The sequence below is a fragment of the Diplotaxodon limnothrissa genome, linkage group LG1 (genome assembly GCF_057381915.1).
Source record: "Diplotaxodon limnothrissa isolate DT_005_m linkage group LG1, D_limnothrissa_male_GT1.1, whole genome shotgun sequence".
In the NCBI taxonomy this organism is placed as follows: Eukaryota; Metazoa; Chordata; class Actinopteri; order Cichliformes; family Cichlidae; genus Diplotaxodon; species Diplotaxodon limnothrissa.
The window spans coordinates 37898252-37920103 of NC_140596.1; the positions used below are offsets into that span (position 1 = coordinate 37898252).

A 21852-nucleotide genomic window follows, 5' to 3' on the forward strand; every position below is an offset into this window, starting at 1 on the left:
ATGTGTCACTGAAACCTTTTCATGTCCAAAAAGGGGCTTTAAAGTCCTGACAGCCTGAAATCTTTATGAATTAGCTTAAAAAACACAAACAGCATAGAGACATATACAGAAACATTTAGGAAAAGGAAAAAAAAAAAAAAAAAAAAAAAAGACCGAGGGAACAGTGTGAGTCTGTGTGAAATTACACTAATCGCAGCAATATATTTTCTAAACAAAGTGCAATACAGTCATACATATATGGCCTGCAGCTCCAGATTGCATAACTTTATAAAGCTAAACTTCTTATTCAACTTTTTCTCTAAAAAACAACAATGTGCAGTATAAGATATGGACAATACTATTAGAATAACTGTAAAATTATACAGCCAAAGTAGTGTTGGTTTGACTGTTCTCAGTGACAGGCAAACATCAAAAAGCTTCCTCAGGCCTTTGCTCTCAAACATTTAACACATAATATATTAATGCCTTCATTTACATGGACAAGCAGATCGCTGTGAAAGGTAGTGACACTTGTTGAACGAGACCTCAACTTTAACCAATCAGAGCGGAGAGGTCAAAGGTTGGTGGTGGTGGAGTTCAGGATGCCGTGCTGGATCTTGGCGTCAGAGGCCTTGGACAGGTCTCGCTGTGGAAAAACGAGCAGGCGTGAGCGTGACGTCACATACGTGTGCGGGCCGTTGGAGAAGACAAGACACACACTGTTAGTGTAAATCAGACAATCACACAGATATTAAAGTGCTGCTCATCTAAGTAGTGCTAGCAGCAACAGCAGTGCAGATGAATAAAGGTGTCTAAACACTGAACTTGCATTAGCCGTCGCTGACATGTCGGCACACCCAACAACGGTTAATGGTGACATTTTGGAGAACCTTCAGTGACGATGGCAGCAAAAGCCAATCACAGAAGCCCAAAGAGAGCCTCGTTTAGCTGTTAGTATGAGCTCAGCTAGCTGCTCTCACATGTACGTGCTTCCTCTGTGGACAGGGTCATGATTGTGGATTTGTTTAGTTTGCTTGTGCTGTCACAGTGAAGACTTGATGAAATAAAGTAAACTCAAAACAGCTTTGGATTATTTACAGTCTAAAATAAATCTTTATTCACGTCACACTGCTCTTCGTGGAGCCCCTCAGTTGGACAATGTGTTTCAGCTCCTTCGAGCCAAATCTCTTCTGATCCGATAAGCAGAAAAGTTGAACAGGAGATGGACGGGAGCTCCTGCGCTCACAGTCACTAATGTAGACCCCACAGCTCCACACTAAGGAGGTTCCCAGTCTATGACATGCAGCGCAAAGAAACCTGATACAGAGGGCTCAGAAGCCTTGATTCACATCCACTATATCAATGATTAGTAAATTAACACAGTGTCTGAGTAACCCACTGTTAATCTATGCTACCCATAAATCTGTGCCATCACGTTTAAGAAAGTTAATTGCTAATTTTATCTTTAAGGTGATTTCTGTCTTTGGTTTGAAGCATGCAGTTAGAGCAGATTAAGGCAATTAGTTAGGATTATGCAAAGTTTCAGGACTTTAAACACACCTTGATTGAACAGATTCAGTGCTGACCAAGTCCCTCTAAAATACAAATGTACAGCATAAGCATTATCGTGTACTTCATCCTTGACTTTATGCCTTAAAATGTTATTGCACAGAAACAGAGGGACCAAAATAATAAAGACATGCAGAGACAAAAGTGTTAAATTACCACAAACTCTGAATATGTGCTGGCAACAGAGGCTATGCTGAAGTTACGCTGTGGACTAGCAGGAGTCAGCAACGCACCCCTCAGAGGGCTGCTGCCCTTCAGCTGGGCCTCATTCTCTTTGTTGCATCCCTGCAGTCTCGGGTGGGGGGGTTTACAGCCCCCCGGTGTCCGCACTGCCAGGGTCTGATGGAGGAGGACAGAGTCACATCAGAGAAATACAGAGTTGTTGCTTCTTTACACCAACTCACTCAATTCCCCAAAGCACTGATAAATACACTGTTTGTACTTTAATTCATTCAAACAGAATATTTTTAAATCATGAAAGGTTTCTGCAGTACTGAGACGAAAAATAAGACAACACGTGTAAACGTCCTGAAGCATTTATAGGCATGCTCTGCTGATAAGTAAAATATAACAGTCGCACAACACGATGCAACTATGGTACATTTTAGCATGAAGCAGTAAAATAGACAGGTTATAATAAGTTAGGCAATTGGTGTCTATATCGAGCTGATGGATCAATTTGACCACTTTGTGTTTAACTGACTCCAAAGACAAACCAGGAAAAACATCGAACATATTTTACGTCCGAGGCTCAAATATCAGTGAGCATGCTTTCGATGTGAACAAGTTTCCCAAAAATCAAGCCAACCTTGTTTGCTGAGAGGGGAGGGCGCGGCGCCGGCGAGCGGCAGACAGTCCCACCATAGACAGAGCGCATTGTGCTGTTAGAGGTGCCACTAGAGATGCTGGAGGTCGCATTACCCTGATAAGAGAGACGAAGCAGGGTCAGTACTGCAGAGACGGCGGCTTAATTACAGCAAGAATCAAAACCCCGACTACAAGCTGACATTTACCATCTTTCGTGATTTATTTGGGGTGGCGGTGCCCAGGAACCTGCGTTTGGTTGGGGTTCGTACTGCGGTTCCATACAACATGTCCTCCTCCGTTTGTTTGCTTTTCTTAATGTGCTGCAGAGATTGTGGAAAGACAAATCATCAGCACCCTTAGCAAACACCGTGGGTAAGCTTTTAATACAAACACACTCTTACCCTCTCCAGCTTCTCCTTCTCCTTCTCTATTCGGTGCAGCTCCCACTGCTCCTCCACGTACTGCAGAAACTTCTGGCCGTTTACTTGAAAGTCTCGACCCTGCTCCTGTTCCCACGTGTCGATCTGGGCTTTTAATCTCTTTTCAATCTTTAAAAAGGAAAGACGCGCGCGCACACACACGCGATTAATGCTACAGGATATTATCAGCTCAGGAAAGAGGTGGCTTTGCTCTTTACCTTTGGCAGGCTTTTAAGCAGGTCAGATCTCTGTTTCTCCTCTTTGAGAAGATTTCCTCCTCTGTTAGTGAACCTCGATGGATCTGTTGCTTTTTTCTGAAGAAAAGAAAGAAAGTGAAAGAAATGGAGATGGACCTGGAAGCAGCATTACCAAATAGAACATGTTCATTAAGGGAGTGACAAATGTTTCCAAATGAATTCAGAAATGTTCATTTAAAGTGATGAAACATGGATATTCATGTTTTATTTGTATGAACTTTTCCTGCCACACATGTTCATAATCTGTATAACAGATTTATAATTAAAAACAATTATCTGAGTGAGATTTAAGACCAGTCACAGCACATACAGAGGTCCATAAATATTTTGAGACAACTTGTTTCTAATGTTGGTTCTGTACATCACCACAGTGAATTTTAAATGAAACGACTCAGATGCAGATCAAGTGCAGACTTTCAGCTTAAATTCAGTGGGTTGAACAAAAAGACTGGATAAAAATGTGACCAAATAAAGCATTTTAACACAACCCCTTCATTTCAGGGGCTCAAAGGTCATTGGACAAACTAATAGTTGCTTGTAAACTGTTTGCTGGCTTTGACAGCCTGAAGTCTTGAACATCCCCAGATGCTGGTTTCCTCCTTTTTAAAGCTCTGCCAGGCCTTTGCTGCAGCGCGTTTCACTTCCTGTTTGTTTGTGAAGTTTAGTCTTCAACAAGTAAAACGCTCAGTTGGGTTAAGATCAGCTGACTTACTTGGCCAATAAAGAATATTCCTCTTCTTTGCATTAATAAACTGCTGGCTTGCTTTGGCTGTATGTTCTGGCTTGTGGTCCATCTGTATTATGAAACACCGGCTAATCAATCTGACTGCATTTAGCTGGATTTGAGCAGACAGTCTCTGAACACCTCAGAGTTCATTCAGCTGCTCCTGTGTCCCTGTGCTTCAGTCCATGACGCCGTGTGTCACCGATGATGTGGTGTGCTTTGGATCATCAGCTGTTCCACACCTTCCATTCAGGTAGAGGTTGATGTCGGTTTCATCTGTTTGTCCAGATCTGTGCTGGCTTTTTGAGATGACTTCTTTTTTGCACCTTGCAATGAACCCTCTGCATTTACTTTCATGCAGTCTTCTCTTTATGGTAGACTTGGATACTGATAAGCCTACCTCCTACCTTCCTCCTGGAGAGTGTTATTCACTTTGTGAAGAATTTCTCATCACCATGGAAATGATTCTGCGATCACATTGATGTCTGTGGACATCCAGGTCTTTGTGTTGCTGAGTTCCCCACAGCTTTCTTTCTTTCTTGCACCAAACTGTAGATTTTGCCGCTCCTAATATTGCAGTAATTTCTTGGATGGATGTTTTTTTTCTTCACAGCTTAAGGATGGATCGTTTCACCTGCATGGAGCGCTCCTTTGACCAATGTGGTCTGTTTACAGCAAAATCTTCCAAATGCAAGCACCGCACCTCAAACTGCAGGCTTTTTATCTGCTTAATTAATAATGATATAACGGAGGAATCGCACACACCTGCCCATGGTCCCTTTAAAAAAACAAAACAAAACAAAAAAAAAAACGTGGAGGAGCTTCAGCTCCTAAACACGTCAGAGACTCTAGAATGAAAGCTGAGTCTACACATCGTGTCCATGATCTAACTATAATTCAAATGTTTCAGTAGACATAAAACAACCTAATTTTGTGTCAGTGTTATACATGGACGTAGCTTCCTGTCAAACTCACCTCCAGCTCCAGGAAGAGTCTCCAGCTTTGCTCCCACTGCTGAACCCCTTCAAAAAGCTCTTTGTGATCCTCATAATGCTGCTTCAAGCGCTGGATCTCAGCATCGTGCAGACTTAACAGATCTTCAGTAAAGTCCTCTAAAACAATCAGTCAGCTTCAGTTTAAAAAACTGAACAAAAGGCGAAAAGAATGTGTGACAAACAAGAAAACCCACCACTAAAATATGGTGTGAAAGCCTGCCGCTGGTCTGTGCTGAGGAAGCACTTCTCCCAGAAGACAGCGATCTCAGAGCGGATGGCATCTATGACATTGCGGATGTTCTGCAGTTTGAGCTCCTCGAGACGCTGGACTTCTGTTTGTAACTGAGGAGGACAAATAAAGATCAAACAACACGGAAAAACAGCAGCCACAGAACTGGAACTCACAGCTGTCCACAAAGAACAGGAAAAATAATCTGCAGCATCTTCTCACCGCGTCCAAATTCCTCTTCTTGGACGTGACCATGTGTTGGCTGAAAGCCTCCCTTTCCTCCTGTGGAACCTGCAGTCTGTCCCACAGCTGCTGGATCTTCTCTCTGTGACTCTCACACATGGCCTCGTTCTCTGCCTTGTGTTCCTCAAGCTGCAAGATCAACACAGCATCAGTTAGCAACTCAACAGGTTGGGCTGAAATGACGATTTATGCAAAAAAAGAAAAAGATTCTGCTCACCTGGCAAAGAAGCAGTTTGAGTGATGTAATGTTGTCTCTAGAGAGGCAAAAAGAGTCCTCATCCTCACAGACCACGTCCTTCTCAAAGCTGGTTTCGGGGACACGGTCCAGCTCCTCCATGTATAAAATGATCTGCTTTTTGAGCTCCGTGAACTCAGCGTGTCGCTTCACCTGGAAACATGAAGCAGTCAAAATGTGACGTAACAAAGAGGAAGAAACAAAACCTGCTCATCAAACAGTGCTGCACACCCAGACTGATCTCAGCCTGTCCAGTGACATCTCTCCTGCTTGTAGCAGTGTTCATCCCACAGTTTCTCTTCATGCAGCCACATTAATGTTCTGTTAGAGGTGTGGTTTGAACTATGAGGTCCTACCCTCTCTTCGTTCTGGTTGGCGATGTGCTGGTGGAAGTTGTCCAGTGTTTCCAGTGAGGGGACGGAGTCGGGAGCGATGCCGTACGGCACGGAGCACAGGACGTCGCACAGGTCCTGGTCCTGCTCCAGCAGAGCCTTCAGCTGCTGCATCCGCCGAGCCTTCTCCTTTATCAGGGCCTCCATCTGTGTGCGGATGTTCTTCTCTTGCTGGAGCATGCTGATGCCAGCCTCTTCCTTAATATGCAAACAAATTTAACAGCAAAAAGTTTTGTTTTTTTTTTTTAAAGTCACTAAATTGTCATTAAAGACATCAGCTGGTAACTACAGTGACTGACAGGCATGAAGTTAGAAATGGTTTTACAGCAAAAGGAGGAAGCAGGTTAGGCTTGTTGAATATCAATGATATAATCAGTCATTTGCCAAGGAAGATGCTCGATGACGTGTAATTAAATGTTTGATTCAGTTTCCAGTTAAACACGTTGAGATGGAAACGCGCTGTTACCTCGAACACGGGCAGCTGAAGCTCCAAGCAGAGTTTCTCCATTTCTGTTTTGCATGTCTGAAGGCTAAGGATGAGCCTCTTTTTCAGAGATTCCTCTTCTTGAATCATCATGTCTAATAAATTCTGTTGGAGAAACGCAGCAAATCAAACAGGAGTTTAGTGTAAATATCAAAATTCTCTTCAACAGCTGATCACGCACCTAAATAATCACGCTTCCTGTAATTATTTAGGAAACAGTCATTTCAATTTCCATTTCAGTTCATGAAATCCAGATATAATCGGCAACAAAGACTTTGGTGGTTAGCATACTGCTCCTTGTAAAGGTAAACCAAAGAGCTAGCACAGTTCTTCGTTTTAAAATGCACATTAGGATAGCAACAACTTACCCAAACTATGGTATCTGTTTAGATATTAGTTCTGATGTTTCTACTGAAATAAGGGGGATAAAATAAATTTTGAACAATCACCAATTCTAGTTGGGACTGAATCAGCTGATATTAATTTGCACTGAGTGGCAAAAATTGCTTTCAGTCCTGATGCACTTCTGCTGGTGTCATGACTTTCCTTGGCTTTGAATTCTTTGCATGTGTGGATTGGACAGGTTGTTACTGACTTCTGGTGAAAACTTCATGTCAATAGCACAGAAATATATTTACTTCCAGATGCATCTGATCTGCAGATAACTTTAACTCTATTGTAGTTTTTAGACTATAATAGGCATCACTACAGTGGCTATCAGCTTTCTTTCCGAAGCGGAGCTTTCAACTCTGAACAAACTCATAAAATGTTGTGTTTCATGGGTCACATGACTCCTCTCCCACACAAAATGAGCTGCATGTCTACTCCAATCAGATGATGACAAAATGATCTTCTATAAAGAATCTGAAAAAATAAACAGTAAAATGTAAGTGTTGCAAAAGATCAAGCAATGGATGCTGCAGCAACCTGACGATGCAGCACACAGAGCAGTGAAATAAACTCTCAGTGCTGCTGTTTATTTCTAAGGTTAGTGCTGCACACATAACAGTGAAACATTAAATGTTACCACAGCATAATGAAGGAGACGCTTTACTTTGTAGTCAGATCAGCAACAAACTGATGTTGCTGACCGAACAGGCAGAGGTGATGCGCCCTGCGCTCTAGTGGCTGCAGCTGCAGTGTAAAAGCCATCTGCTGCGACCGGCTGAGGTATTAATATCATCAGAGCTGTAAATATTTTCCACTGCCAAAGATCTCTTAGTAACAAGCCTTGCCACTCTACAGTCATATTGAAATATTTCTGAGTACTTGTTCAGGCAGATATTTTGAAGCGTTGTCTAAATTAGGGTTGTCCAAACTCCCCTGATGTCAGCAAGTCAAAAAAAGAGCATGAGATAGCAAAGGGTGAACATCACAGAGAACTTGTCATTGACAAAGAGCACAGCTGTTCCACAAAGATGTAAGAGACAGGTTTTTCTTTTTGCCACAGTGATGCACACGTAACGTCTACAGAGTTGACGAAGTGTTTTTAAAAAATCAAAAAAAAAAACAAAAACAAAAAAAAAAAAACGCAAACACACAATTTACATTTCTTTTAAAGGAATGCACTCATGTTTCTTAAGAGGTCTCATGTTGCACTCTTCTGTTCTGCAAATGGATGATTCATTAAGTGTGACCGTTTTTATCCACCGAAGATCAAACTGAGCAGCATGTAAACAACAGATAATTCGAACAGAAAAACTACAATCTGATGACAAACTGCTCACAGGTGTGATGACTTTGCCCAAACACAAGGCTTTAAAAAGCCCCTCCCCCGGGAAGTTTACCTTCTCCCACTACCTTTGCTATTGCAGATTTTCCGGATTCTTTGAATGTCTCCAGTCTCGTTTCGCTCATAATGAATGCAAGCATCAATCCCATCCTTCTTTATTGCTGTCATTCAGATTTACACTCACCCAAAGCACCCTGCACCATCCTACACCATGATAGGACCCAGACTCCGTGAAACACCACTAGCCTAAAACTTAAACCCGGTCACAATCCAGCAGGTGCATTTGAGTCACTGACACATCAGCAGTGATCAGAGGTTACACATACGGTTACATGTGAAATGGTCTCACCTTTATGTGACTTTTGACTACATTAGTTCTCTGTAGTCTCTGGTCCTCCGGGATGCCGATCTCCTCCCAAATGTCCTTCAGGTGGCACAGCGCTTTATTCAGGCACGACACAGCCTCCGCTGCGAGTACCTCGCTAAAAACAAACGCAGGAGACACCGTCGTTTATTAATACAGGATTCACAAGCTATCGATAATCCAGCCGTTCGTAACATTATAACAACAGGATTTTTGTGGAACACGCACACATCAATTACGAACTGCCTTTGACATTAGCTAACAGTAAGCTGCTAAGAGCCCAATATATAGTTTACAAACACTGACTCCACTGCGAGAAACAAAGAGACTTAAACATACCTTTTCCTCATCGTTAAATTCCAGAGCCCGTTACAATTACAGGTAAAAACCGTTTAAAACACCTGTGGAAAAGTCAAGCCTCAGACGGCCGCTTCTCTCCTGCGCCCAGTCCGTTTGTACACAGTTCAAAATACGCGACTCGCAGCGTCCCGCTCTCCGATTGGCCCGTGCTGCCAGTGCGCTCGTTTTGTTACACCACATCGGGCCGCCAGGGTTTCTTCTACCCATTGCATGCAATGAACTGCACGTCGTCAAGAAAACAAACGCAACGATCGCACGGGCGGTGCGCTGACGTCACGTAGTAGAACAGAAGAAACTGCAGTTAATTTTAAACTGATGAACTCACAGCAGAGCCGGGCAGCCGGTAAACGCGACTACATAGAAACCAACGAAGATGTTAAGAAACGTTTATTCACTTTACACATCTTTACAGTTCTCGCGTCACCAGAAACAGACCAGAATGAAGCATTTCTTTATCTTTAATGCCAGTGTTGGAGGAATGCATAGCGGCTCCTCAGCAGTTCTGTCCATAATGAAGTGCTGCCAGGCTTCATACGTGGTTGTCCAGCAAAGCCTCCAGGAGTCTGGAACTGTTTGTAATTGCAGTTGTAACCACAATGAATTTATAACCTGAGAGAAAAAAATAGAAACGGTTGTTATTTTCTGCTTTTCAACAATACAATAAAAAATACATCTCCCATTTCAGAAGATGTTTTTCACATTTTTTATTTTTGCTTAAGTGGCCCTACACCCCATCACAATGTTTACCTTTCTCTCTGCCGAGGAACCGAAGGGCCGAAATCTCAGAGTAGGTGCATCCACCAAGAAACATGACCAGTATGATACGCTGAGTGTCGTTCTTTCCCCTTGAATCCACTCCGCTGCTCCCTGATCAGAGAAGGAGAACAGTGATCAAATCTGTTAGACGTCTGTTACAACAGTCTCCTTTTCTGTTTTAGCATTAGCCTCAAACGGATCCATTATACCTGCCATTGAACTAACCTGTAACTGCAAATTCATGACCATTTAGCAGCCTGGTGACTTCTTCAAGCCCCGTCCAACCGTCTCGCTCCAGCACCTATGCAATACATACCGGGAATAGAATTTTATTTTAAAGTTACCATGGCTGCCCCCCCCATCATATCCACAGACTGAATGTGTCCTGGTTGACTTACTTGTTCGATGAGTTTGCAGCTCAGAGGGATGTAGGCACCACTGAAGATATAAGCCATGTCTCGAGGGACACGCAGGTCATATTCTTCATCCGTCTTTGGCACCTTGATGCAAAATATGATGAGCACGTTACCATTTGACACAATCAGAAATGAAAAACAAAATGCCTTTAGGAAAAGTATGTGCTGTATTTTTTTTAAACTAAATAAAGTTAATTAAAGAGAATATATGTTACTGTTTTGTGTCATATATAGTGTTATGATTGCAGATGCTCGTTAAAAGTGTCAAACCATGAGGTCAGCCTATGTGAAAGAAGTAAACAGTGATTTTTTTTTTTACTTGTGGCTCTGTCTGATGTCACTGAGAGGACACTGCTAATATGGTCATCCCAACTTAAAACTCGTTTCTCTGTTTGGGCCAACCAATCAGAAAAAAGATTAAAGAGAGGGATGTTTTACAAGGAGAGGAGATTTTTTTAAAAGCCTTTTTTCCAAGCAGGATGAACACAGTGCTTCACCAAGGCTCAGTACACCATAGATAAGGTTTATTTTGAACCGTGAACCATACAAAGTTGTTCTTGTAGAGTCCACAAATACAACTAACCAAAGATGTTCACCTAAACAATAATTTACCAAGTTAAGTTTTCTGCTCAAGGCTCTGAAATTGCTCTTCTTTGCCAGAGAGGAAAAGGCATCTGTCAGTTTTCCTGGAAACAAAGAAGAAGAAGAAAAGTCAAACAGCACGTGTGTCTTGATGCACAGAGCAATGCAGGGTTTCCTGTAAGTGGAGAAGGCTAAAACTGCGCTGAGAAGCCACTGTCACCTGCAGTTTTATCATTAACCAGTTTGCCCACTTTGCTCTCCATTACAGTGAGCGTCTCTCCCGGCTGTTGCTCGACCAGCAGCCCAAGCTGCCTCAGGTTGGAAAATGTGAGCAGGTGATCCACTCCATAGCTCTGATGAGGTCAGACAGAGAAAAATGTCAGGCATTGGACCCATGGCTCTTTATCAAAATGAGCACACACTTAACAAGCCAAGGCTGGCAGCAAAGAGCAATCTGCCACTACAGGCTGCCTGATCAGATCTGTGACAAAAGCCTGTGATGTCCCCAAACAGCTGGACGCTGCACGTTCTCCAAAGCATTACTCTAAGAGGAGGAAATGATCTTTGTTCAGCTACAGACTGATTTACATTTCATGCTCCAGTGTAGGGATAGGCTGTATTATTATTTTCCCCACGGGGCCAGACTGTTAAATTAAGTGAAAGCTCACAACGAATAAATGAAAAATTTAGTGATGATTTAAGCTGAACTCAGATTCTTTTACAATCAGATATTTGTGAGCCTACAAGTCCCGAGTCTTTGTTTAAAAAATACATTTCATTGTCATCTCAGGTTACAAAGATACAAACATCATTTGAGAAAGCAGCCGCTCTTTCCAAGACAATCATTGACACAATGCTGCATTTGATGAAATGTGAAGGTTGTTTTGTTTGAAGACATTACAGGGTGACTGAGATGGTTACAGGCATATTTGAGCTGCACAAAACACACACAAAGCAAAGAAAGAAGTGTGTGTGTGTGTGTTTGCTATTTAACAGGCAAATGTAGAAACTGTGTTATAACTGTGCAGCTGCTTTGTGAGAAGTTCTGCTGTCAGCCTGATTTTCTCCGTCTCAGACGGGTTTCTCCTCGGCGCTCTGGTCTTCCAACAAACAGATTGGACTTTTATTCACCAAGAGCTCCAAAAATGACAGATAGGAGTGTTTTCTGGCACAAATCCCTTACGGCCAGTATCAGCCTACATGCTGTTTGTATACTTGAATCTTTTTTGAGCAAACATGAACAGAAAATAGCATTAAAAAATAAATAAAAATAAACAGCAGAAAATACCATTTCAAGCAAAGGTACAAAAATGCTGACACTAAAAGCTTTTGTACTTCTACCACCAGTGTTGGTCAAATTACTTGAAAAAAGTGATCAGTAACTAACTACTGATTACTTCCCCCCAAGGTAATCCTGTTACTTTACTGATTACTTATTTTCAAATTAGTTACTTAGTTACTTTTTAAAAACACGATTTACAACCTGAATAGGTGATAAAGCGATAGATCTTTCAGCCCAATTCTACTTTTTCTACATAATCTATCATATAAAATGTAATCAAATGGAAAAGTCTCTTTTTAAAACTTGTTTTATTAGTTTTAATCTTTTAACTTTATGCATCAAGCAAAAATTTAATTATATGCAGCATTCTCTGACTGGAAGAAATTTGTTTAACATTTAAATGTATTTTCTGCACATTCCTGCACATAAAATAAAATATTTTTTGTGTTTACACTCACTCCTTCAAATAGATGCAAGTAAAACACAGCAGAAAATAAATAAAATCAAAGACTCAGCGGTCCTGTTGCTCTATTTTCAGCAGCGGTCAGTGGAAGAATCCGCGAGTTTCTCTGTGAATTTCCCATTACGTGGCAGCTACTCGGTGCTTGCTCGGACGTTTAGGGTTTTTTCGCTGTAAAAAGAAGTTTTCTTCCCACGCACAGCGGACACTAATGTTTTCGTCACTTTTTATGGAATCAAACTCAAAGTAAGGTCAGTGCTTCCACGCTTTAAACGCTGCACGCTCATACTCTCTCCCACACTCGATATATGATCCATTGTTGATCTGCACACAGCTGTTGTCACGAACGTCGCACTCGCTTACGTCACTGTCATGAGACATTCTCGCAAAAAAAAAAATTAAAAAAAAATCACGGTTTTAGTAACGCAGCGTTCCTACGGGAAAGTAACAGTAATCTAATTACCATTTTTGCAATAGGAATCCCTTACTTTACTCGTTACTTGAAAAAAGTAATCGGATTACAGTAACGCGTTACTTGTAACGTGTACTGCCCATCTCTGTCTCCCACAACAAAAATACTCTGAGAGATTTGTTGTACCTCACCTGCAAATACTGTGCTTTCAATGAGCGGTAGTCTTTTGGCAGCAGTCCTGCAGGAAAACAGCATCACAATAGTTGTAAACAGGAAAGACAACAGTCTGTGACGAATCAGTGAAGGATGATTCACCGTTTTCTGTGATAGACAGCAGACAAAGCAGCCGCAGACTTTCTATCATGGACACCTAGAAAGGAGAAAAAGAGTCATTCAGACTTTTTGGCAGTGCGCTTATTGCTGAACTCTTTTAAGAACACTCACCTGTCTGTTGATGTGCTCCTCTATGTAAGAAATGCATTCACGGATTTCAAATCCTTCCAGTAATACTGGGAAAGCACAAGGAAACAAGATTTGCTGCTCCTGGGGTTAAAACACTACAAACTATTATCTTTGACAACTTTTAGTAGCGGACACACACAAAATGAACTGAACCACTTAACGTGCAGCATGGAGACAGGAGCACACACAGGAACACAGGTGTGTTTGTTTACCCATCTCTGCAGGACTTTATTCCACATCAGTGCACTTCAAGCCAGGCACTGTTGTCTCACAGTAAAAGTTTCTATGTGGAGTTTGTTCTCTTAGGTTATTCTGGCAGCTCACAGAGACGTGGCCACAGGTGTGACTGTGAGTATTAATGGTTGTCTGTCTGTGTGGTAGGCCCTGCACTGGACTAGGAATCTGTCCAGGGAGTGTGCTCTCCCTCTTGCCCTGTGACAGGATAGGCTCCGCCCTCCTGTGGCCCTAAACTGGATAAGTGTTTAAGGAAATAGATTTATGGTTGTATGGCATTCTCAAGCCTCACATTTAAGTGCTAAAAACTACCATAAACCTAACTTAACTATGGTCCAAGTCTAAACTGTCACTGCTTATAATCCCACTCTTAACACTGATCTTACTGTTCTTCTCCCAGTCTTGGAAACAGGGCACACAGAAAACAATGCAGCAGTTTTAGGCATCACATCGTCACCAGTCCCCGTCGTAACCCAGGGAGATAATGTTGCTGCTTCAGTGACCTTTGCTGGGTTTATGACTGCCTGCTTGTGATGCATTTAGGGGGCATCTGTAAATTGTAGTAATAAAAAAAGATAACCCAAGTTACACCCTTCTCAAATGGGATCATCTCTAGTTCATTTAAAGTACTGAAAACATGAGACTCATCGGTCAGCAAAGTCTTTGGAGAGCTTTCATGTTCTTGCACACACGTATGAAACCAACAAACATGGAGCTTGTTTTGTGCTTTAAGGCGTTAAAGTCCCTTAACCTCCTAGGACCTGGCGTCCACATGTGTGGGCATCACATTTTGGGTTATTTAGACCAAAATAGACAATTTTGCACTACAAAAGTGATATCCACTTATGAGGACATTATACTGCTAGTGTTCGATCGAAATGAATATCCTCATATGTGGCTCTCATTTTTCTTAGAAACAAAAATCAGGTAAAGAAAATATCTGGTAATTCTTTGTTTTTACATTCATCGGGTCCCAATATGCCCAAATATCAAAGAGAAATTAAAAATGCTGCTGTGGAAGAGTTAGGGTCTTAGGAGGTTAAATGAAACGTGATTGGAACAAAGAGCAGAGCGGAGGATTCTTACAGTGTTCTGTCTTCAGCAGCTCCTGAAAGTCCTGCTTTGTTTTCTTCTTCATTATCGACTCGCTGGCACCAATGTCTGGAAGAGAAAATGCTCTTCAGCAACGCAGCCGTGCAGATATGGCTCGGAGTCAGCGGTAGGATACTGTAACACTCACGCAGGCTCAGCAGTCGATGTTCCTGCTTCAACCCTTTCAGCTCCTCTGACACAAACGTCTTCATCTGCTTTATGTCCATGCCCCGACGTTTCTGTAGAGTTATTAAAGAAAACCAGAAAAAAGGTGTTAGCTGTTATCCTTACTGGTCACTAATGCTTCAGCTACGTCATAATTACCCCACTGAAACACTGCAGGGTAACCTGACACTATGTAACTATGTAACTAAATGTAACTACACATCGCATCAACGCAGCCCAACACTACTGCGAGGGGTTCAGCACCATCAGATCATCCAGACAATTTCCAGATACTTTTTTGTTGTAGTTTTTGAGACAATAACAATTATAGCATCAAAGTGTCAAGATAAAGACTCACAAACGTCACCCCAGCAAATTCCTGGAGCGAGATCACTGAAACTACTGGAACGTACAGAGAAAGAGGAAAAACTAGAGGGACAAAAATGTTTGCTGACCTAAACAGAGAGCGCAGACGCAGGAGCATTTTATTAGTTTCTATTGGCTGGCATCGCACATAAAACACGACCACGAGGTAATAAACACGTAACGCACCAGTGCAAATATAAATGCCATTTTTCAAGGTTGTGCCGTACAAAGACTCTTCAAATCGAGCCACGGGTGCAATGATTGCTAAGCAGTATCAACATTCACTCACGTCATATGCAGTCTGCAGATTCCTGGCTTTCTGACTGAGAAAACCAAAGACGTTGGAGAAATGCTCATTTCTGATTTCACTGAACACCTACAAAACATTAGACACACTTTTCTATTAGAATCACGACAATTAGCAAAGTGCAGCCGACCGCAGACTAAGACGAGCCTTACCTTATCGTGAGAGTTCAGCATCACTTTCACACTTTTGTCAGAGGCGGTAACATCAGGTCCAAACTCCACACATCCTGCACAACAGTTGGAATGATCACACAACATATGGATATTTTTTAAAAGAAACACCACAACCAGCAGCGTGGCTTCAAAAGAGCTAAGAATGTGAGGGCGAAATGCTCTGCTCAAGAGGTCAGAGGTGACGTGTTTCTTCCAGGCATAAAGTGAACGTGTGAGTGGATTCGATTTACTGACACCTACCACATTTGATTCTAAAGATGTCATCAACAAGTCCTTCGTAGACAACTTGTGAGCACAGAGGAGTAACAAAGTCCACATCTGCAATGATAACGACGACATTAGAACGGGAACGGCACGGCCCATCGTCCTCTGAGATCACTGCGCCTCCTCACCTCTGTCAATAAGGAAAACATTCCCAATTTCAGCCTGACGAGCTTTTTGTTCTCCCTCTTCAACCTGCTCCCTCCACGACTCGTACGCCATCTGGGATCACACAGAATTACCATCAGCAACAGACCAAAGCAGGTGACGGACAAACTGGACGTGAAAAAGTTAAACTAGTTTGTATCAGACTAGCTTCTGGTCTCTAATCTTACAGCACCTTTGAGCAGCGCCCAATCCCGTAGACCTTTGAGAATGGGCCGTACAGGGAGTACAGGAGGTGGAGAGCACTGCCGGCGGTCCTCACCCAGCGCTGGTCTCCAGCCTGGAAAAATACAGGATGCATCAGAGATTTTGTAGTTACACTTCTGATTCAACTACGGGCTTATAAATTCAGCAATGAACAGCTCAAATGTGATGATTTGTTTCACTATGATTATTAACACATTAGTAACACTACAATGCCCAGACTTCCTTTGTGCGGTTGGCTTCAGAAATGAGGAAATTAAGGAAAGAAACGACGAAAACTCAAAACTAAAGCTCGAGGACAAAAACTGTGACACATCTGGACAACGGTACGAGCAGCTCTGTGTTTCTCACAAAAACATGTTTGGATGTCAAGGTGTCTGTAAACCACGTGGAACAGTAAAAACACAACGAACTTCAGATTTCAGACTGAGTCTATAACGTTTTATTCAAACGTCTAAAACTGAATCAAACACTGATGCAGAGCAACAAGTCATGCATGCATCCAACGAGCATGTGAGGCCAATATTTCTTTTCTTTTCTTTTCATCATTTAGGGGAAACAGCTAGCTCATTAGCTGCTCGTGTTCACTCATTAGTCTGTGTACTGCTGCAGAACCTCTTCACATTAACAAATGATGACTAAAACACTGACTAGAAAAGGATTTAGACAAGGAATTGGCCTCTACTAACCAGGAAGTTGTCTTGAAAGAATTCTGGCAGCTCCAGACTGATGATGTCATCATCAAGAGGAAGCAGGTAGAAAGGCCACTCGTCTATGGACACATCTACAGGAAAGGCAAAAACAGCTTTTACACTTCTCCTCACTCACACTCGTCATTCCTGCAAAAAGAGAAAGATGCCTACCGCCAAAGATCCCCTGCTCCTCCAGCACGGCCTCACACGCATAGAACTGGTAACACAAAGAAGGGTCAGCAGGTCAGTATCAAGCACTCGAAGCATTACAAGTACAGCACGGACACAAGACAAGAAAGAGAAATACCTTCTGAGGGGTAAAGATGATCTTGTATCTTCGGGATTTTCCAGGTACCTTGTCTGTGTTCACTACATCTGCAACAAAAATGCAGATGTCACTTTGCTTCAGTTTCATCCATTTTACCCAAAAGACTTTATAATAAAACCATCAAGACAAGAGATAAATAAAAAGAATCTCCGTTTACCACATATCCATTTCACAGTTTGTATTCTTGGACGGATCAGGAAACAGAGCCTGGAAAAAGAGCAACGCCACATTGTCAGGTGGGCGCGTCAGGTGTGTGGGTACAATTCTGTAAGGTATGAAGGTGCAGGCTCACTGATCTGAGGTGCTGATAACAGGTTTGTGTTCCACTTTGTAGAGTTTGTCCACTTCATGTTGCTGAAAGAAAATGGGGGGGGGGACAAAAAGCTTTTAAAGACCTGCTGAAAGTGCAGTAATCCTGAAGAGATCAGAACAGGCAGGAGAGCAGCAGCTGATGCAGTTCACCTTTAGTGTTGATACATTTGCAATACGATCCAGCGGGCTCATCAAGTCTGCCTCAATGAACAGGTCCTTCTTCCCGGGCAGCTGTGACACAAGAGAACGGCTTGTAGGACAATCTGCTCTTCACAACACAAAAAGCATCGCTTGTTTTGTCTTCACCGAGTTGGAAGTACATCACAAACTAATGCGTGCATGGCTTAGTCTGCACACAGCTTCTACACTTTCTCCACTGATTCTGACAATGTTCATTTTTGCCTAATTAAATGAAATTAAACTGTAAAACTGAGTCCTAAGGCAAAAGTAAACTGTAGTTTGGTGGGGACAATTTTCATGTTAAGACAGTATAGTTCAGCACATAGGAATATTTCTCAACATAAAATCTCAAGTGAATCGCTGCAACCTTAGAAATAGACATGATTCTGCAGCAGAATTCACTCCATTAGCTGGTGGGCACTTTTAAAAGCCACTGCCAGTGAAACTGCTTGTTGTTATCTCCATAAACACAATTTATAATTCTATAAAACAAACAAGAAATACAGTAGACTTCATTAAAAACATAGAAGGCCAAAGCAGTCTCTATTTTCTGACATCACTGAGGTCCTTCAACATCTACCGGACGCTGCTCAGGATGTTTGATGAGTCTGTGGTGACGTGTCGTGAATGGGTGTGCAGTCAAATGATAAAGTATAATAATAAAAAAACAAAAAAAGAAGAACAGTGCCATATCCATGCTATACATGCCAGTCATATTACTGATGTGTATGTCTTCGGCAGGAGCTGTGACGTGCTCCTACCTGTTCCAGCAGGTAGATGAGCTGATCTCTGGCCAGCCTCTTGAGGATGGAGAAGTCGGGGAGCTCCGGGGAGTCTCTCCTGGCACTGTGAGCCATGCTGGACACACGACGGAGACCGGACAACACTCAGGCATCCACGACTGGCATAAATAAAGAAAATAAATAAATAACTCATATACAAATATAATGTTTAATAATGGAGATACAAAAACCAGCAGAAACATATAAGACAGAGATCTGTGCTGTGATTATCCTCCCTGCTGGCTTAGCTTCAAAGCTAAAAACACATTCATCATATAAATGCTGATATAATCGAATACGCTGACAGTACTTTGTAAAATTCTCCCTCGAAATATAAAATTAATGCCAGAAATTTGACCGTTTATGTCTTTTGAAACATAACGCTTTATCTTAAGTTAGCAGCTACCTGCTTCCGTAGCTAAATAAGTGGAATGATCCCACGAACAGTTGTTTCCCCCCGGATCATAATACCAACGGACCGCTACACTTGCTCGAAAGACGTTGAAAATTAAATAACCTAATAACGCGGTTTTTTTGTCACTGACCTGACAGGACGTGATTTTTACACCATGAACTCAGACGCAGCTTTGTTGTTAGAAACTGTTCAATTTGCCGCAGAGAAACACCGCAACCAGCGACGTAAAGATCCAGAGGGAACGCCGTATATAAATCACCCCATAGGTAGGTGTGTTTTTACGGTAGTATGATGCATTCACTGCCTGTACGTAAACCCGTGAAGTTTCTCACTCTTATCTTTAAAAGAAAAAGAAAAAAAAGTTTCTGATGTTTAACTGATACGATACCGGAAGCCGTGGAAGGAGGAGATTGAATTAAAACCCAGTTATCAAACTTAATTATGTTCATAGTGGACATTATTTAACAGTATCTGCTGCGGCGACACCTTGTCAACAAGGGAGTCGCCGAAAGGAGCGGTATATTAGAACTAACCAGTCAAGTTATCAGGGTTTACTCGCCTACTACAGCTATATCACTAACATTATATGTTTACCATTTTATGGCAACAAATAGTTTTGCAGAAACGATGTTTCTGCAAAACCTTTATTTACCTTTATTTTATTTGATTCTAGTGATAATACCCTGCCGTGTAATAGCGATACGTTATTTTTCGACTTTAAATTTGTATAGTGTATAGTCTCACAGGGAGGTGGAGGTCGATTGATCTGTTTTTTTGTTCAGGGGTACAAAACTAATGGCTTTTTGTGTGCGGGGGATTTAGCGGCATCTAGTGGTAATGCCGCAGATTGCAACGAACCTAATATCTCCTCCACTACTCACTGCTCCGTTTTTCTTTGCTGAGCTAATGATAGCACTTGGCAGTGCTTTTCCTGTCAGGGCTCCAGACCACTAGAGCTGTGGGGGACTTAAAGGGACAAACTTTGAAAGGATAAAGGAACGCACCAAAAATAATACTGAAAAACATAAATTATTTTCCCTCAAATCTAATTTCCATGTATCGATTTTTATTATATTGTCTTTGCTTTTATTTATTTTTTTTACCTTTTCCCCCCAAATTCGTATTTTTACATTTCTTCAGACATTCTGCTTTATTATGCAAAAGAGGAGCTAGTGATTGTTTCAAAATATCTTTTGAAACGACAGTTCAGTGGATTTGTTTATCGTGGTGTTAGCAAGGAGCACCATAGATGGGCAGCCAGTGATTAAGCTCCCTCCTTGTGTCCCTGTGTGTAAAGGAAGTTTCTGATGGTTCGTCTGCTTGTTCTGTTTGAGTTTTATTTTCCTACTTACAAATGAGACCTATGAGCTATGTTATAGTGGGGAGGTAGAGTGTACAGCCCGATCCGGCGGGGAGGTGTGGGAAGCCAGATCAGGCGCCCCCCCCTTCCGGCTCTCCTCTCTGCTCACTCCTGTCTTGTCCCTTTTGTCTTACTTCTCTCTATCACCTTTTCTATCCCTTTGAAGAAGTGAGGCTCCATAAATGCTAAAGAGGTAAGTATTAGTTTTTAGTTGCAATGATTAGATAGAAAAATAAACCATAGAAACCTAAACAGAAGAAAGAAGAAGAGAAATAACAATGTTAACATAAACCAGTGACACACTCCAGGGCTGAATCAACCCTGGCAGGGCCTCCTTGGATGAGGGTGTCTAGTGATAATGGCCAAAACACCCGATGAATCCAAGGTCCACTACTGACGATGTGTCCCAAATTTTAATATGAAAATGTAGATCAGATCTCTAATCCCTAAACCTAACCAAGGAATTAAAAATGGCAGATTAGCGTTGGTAAAAGACCTAAAGTTGAGGAATAACGATGTGTGCTGCTGGCAAAGTTTCTGGGCTTTCCTCATAACAGCCATCCCTCAAGATTCTCTCCATTTAAAGCAATGCATTATCAGGGACTGTAACATCTAGTCCTTTTACTGAATGTAGAAACTTAAAGTGCTGGAGGAGCTCTTCAGAGAGGAAATGTCTGATTATAAATGAGTTTTCTTGTTCTATAAGTGACTTCTCTTAGCAGTCTGGAAACAGTGAAGGTTCTTGTTTACAGTCTTGTTTACTCACAGCTCTCTGTGTGTGCTTTTAAGGAGTAGCGAGAATCCTCAGCCACGAAGGGGGCGTCACAGATATCGAGGTTTTGCAGGTGAGTTATCAGTTGTTACCTGTTAGTCACAGTCACGTGCATGCATTCTCGCATCAGTAATCCTGTGTGCTTCCTCCTGCCCTGCAGGCCGCCCTGCTTCATGACACAGTCGAAGACACCGACACCACCCCCGCAGAGCTGGAAGCTAAATTTGGTGTAACTGTGGCTCGCATTGTTCAGGAGGTGACGGATGACAAGAGCCTGCCCAAGCAGGAGAGGAAGCGTCTACAGGTGGAACACGCACCTCACTGCAGCCAACAGGCCAAGCTGGTTAAACTGGCTGATAAACTGTACAACCTGAGGGATCTGAACCGCTGCACTCCTGTTGGTCAGTACGTCTCTGGACACAGTGCTGTTTCCTACAATAAATGGGATGCTGTGTAAAAAAAAAATAAATAAAAAAATTAAAATTAAAAATGAAGAGGATGAAATGCTTTGGAACACTTTATTTATTTGGCAGAAGTGCAAAAGACAACATAACAAACGTTGTTCAGTTATGTTTCTGAATGTGCTTGGCAGGTTGGACAGCTGAGCGAGTGCAGGAGTATTTCTTGTGGGCCTTTGAGGTGGTGAATTGCCTGAAAGGAACCAACTTGGCTCTGGAGAAGAAGCTAGAGGAACTCTTCAAAGAGAGAGGAGTCCAGCTCTGACAGGAGGGCCACAACACAGTGGAGAATGGGCTATTTCGAATGCAAATAAAATGCTTTTTGTTTGTAAATATTCAAAATAAATCAAATTTCATGTACATTACAGTGTCCTTTAGTTTTCTGTTCTGTTTGTAATGTTTTTGCAGGCTAGTTGAATCCCCGAGT

General features: G+C 42.1%; 3 protein-coding genes across 4 annotated transcripts; 1 reads left to right on the top strand and 2 right to left on the bottom strand.

Moving 5' to 3' along the window:
* Positions 1 to 553: 553 nt before the first annotated feature.
* Positions 554 to 8779, bottom strand: prc1b (protein regulator of cytokinesis 1b). 2 transcript variants are annotated; one of them, XM_085358066.1, is made up of 15 exons: positions 8769 to 8779; positions 8415 to 8547; positions 6316 to 6438; positions 5814 to 6047; positions 5440 to 5610; positions 5202 to 5351; positions 4945 to 5092; positions 4731 to 4867; positions 2993 to 3088; positions 2757 to 2903; positions 2562 to 2675; positions 2357 to 2470; positions 1705 to 1887; positions 1540 to 1574; positions 568 to 625 (listed from the first exon to the last, which is right to left on the bottom strand). In XM_085358066.1, exons 1-15 carry the CDS (start codon positions 8777 to 8779, stop codon positions 577 to 579), a joined length of 1845 nt encoding a protein of 614 aa, XP_085214192.1. In that variant the 3' UTR covers positions 568 to 576. The 2 variants fall into 2 exon arrangements, with proteins under 2 accessions (XP_085214200.1, XP_085214192.1); XM_085358074.1 differs by lacking the exon at positions 1540 to 1574 and having other exon boundaries at positions 554 to 625.
* Positions 8780 to 9209: 430 nt separating this feature from the next.
* Positions 9210 to 18857, bottom strand: vps33b (VPS33B late endosome and lysosome associated). Its single transcript, XM_085358055.1, has 24 exons — positions 18827 to 18857; positions 18400 to 18539; positions 17609 to 17689; positions 17439 to 17500; positions 17304 to 17353; positions 17126 to 17193; positions 16990 to 17035; positions 16816 to 16910; positions 16098 to 16202; positions 15889 to 15979; positions 15737 to 15814; positions 15476 to 15549; positions 15306 to 15392; positions 14634 to 14724; positions 14480 to 14554; positions 13142 to 13206; positions 13013 to 13067; positions 12889 to 12935; positions 10764 to 10896; positions 10574 to 10647; positions 9944 to 10045; positions 9771 to 9846; positions 9537 to 9656; positions 9210 to 9398 (listed from the first exon to the last, which is right to left on the bottom strand). Exons 2-24 carry the CDS (start codon positions 18493 to 18495, stop codon positions 9319 to 9321), a joined length of 1851 nt encoding a protein of 616 aa, XP_085214181.1. The 5' UTR covers positions 18496 to 18539; positions 18827 to 18857; the 3' UTR covers positions 9210 to 9318.
* A 43-nt stretch (positions 18858 to 18900) lies between these two features.
* hddc3 (HD domain containing 3) lies at positions 18901 to 21736 on the top strand. The gene is made up of 4 exons (XM_085358085.1): positions 18901 to 19101; positions 20985 to 21040; positions 21128 to 21368; positions 21560 to 21736. The coding sequence occupies exons 1-4, from the start codon at positions 18990 to 18992 to the stop codon at positions 21688 to 21690; spliced, it is 540 nt and encodes a 179-aa protein (XP_085214211.1). The 5' UTR covers positions 18901 to 18989; the 3' UTR covers positions 21691 to 21736.
* The last annotated feature ends 116 nt before the right edge of the window (positions 21737 to 21852 follow it).

Coding starts and splice junctions, on each gene's coding strand:
- prc1b (XM_085358066.1), bottom strand. Junction 6,439..8,414: donor TAGTCAAAAGTCACATAAAG/GTGAGACCATTT, acceptor TTTCTCCAACAG/AATTTATTAGACATGATGAT. Junction 1,575..1,704: donor GCACATATTCAGAGTTTGTG/GTAATTTAACAC, acceptor TTTGTATTTTAG/AGGGACTTGGTCAGCACTGA.
- vps33b (XM_085358055.1), bottom strand. CDS start 18,495: ATGGCTCACAGTGCCAGGAGAGACTCCCCGGAGCTCCCCGACTTCTCC. Junction 16,203..16,815: donor TCTTTCAAGACAACTTCCTG/GTTAGTAGAGGC, acceptor GTATTTTTCCAG/GCTGGAGACCAGCGCTGGGT. Junction 15,980..16,097: donor GGATTGGGCGCTGCTCAAAG/GTGCTGTAAGAT, acceptor GTGTGATCCCAG/ATGGCGTACGAGTCGTGGAG.
- hddc3 (XM_085358085.1), top strand. CDS start 18,990: ATGAACTCAGACGCAGCTTTGTTGTTAGAAACTGTTCAATTTGCCGCA. Junction 19,102..20,984: donor GTATATAAATCACCCCATAG/GTAGGTGTGTTT, acceptor TGTGCTTTTAAG/GAGTAGCGAGAATCCTCAGC. Junction 21,369..21,559: donor GAACCGCTGCACTCCTGTTG/GTCAGTACGTCT, acceptor TGTGCTTGGCAG/GTTGGACAGCTGAGCGAGTG.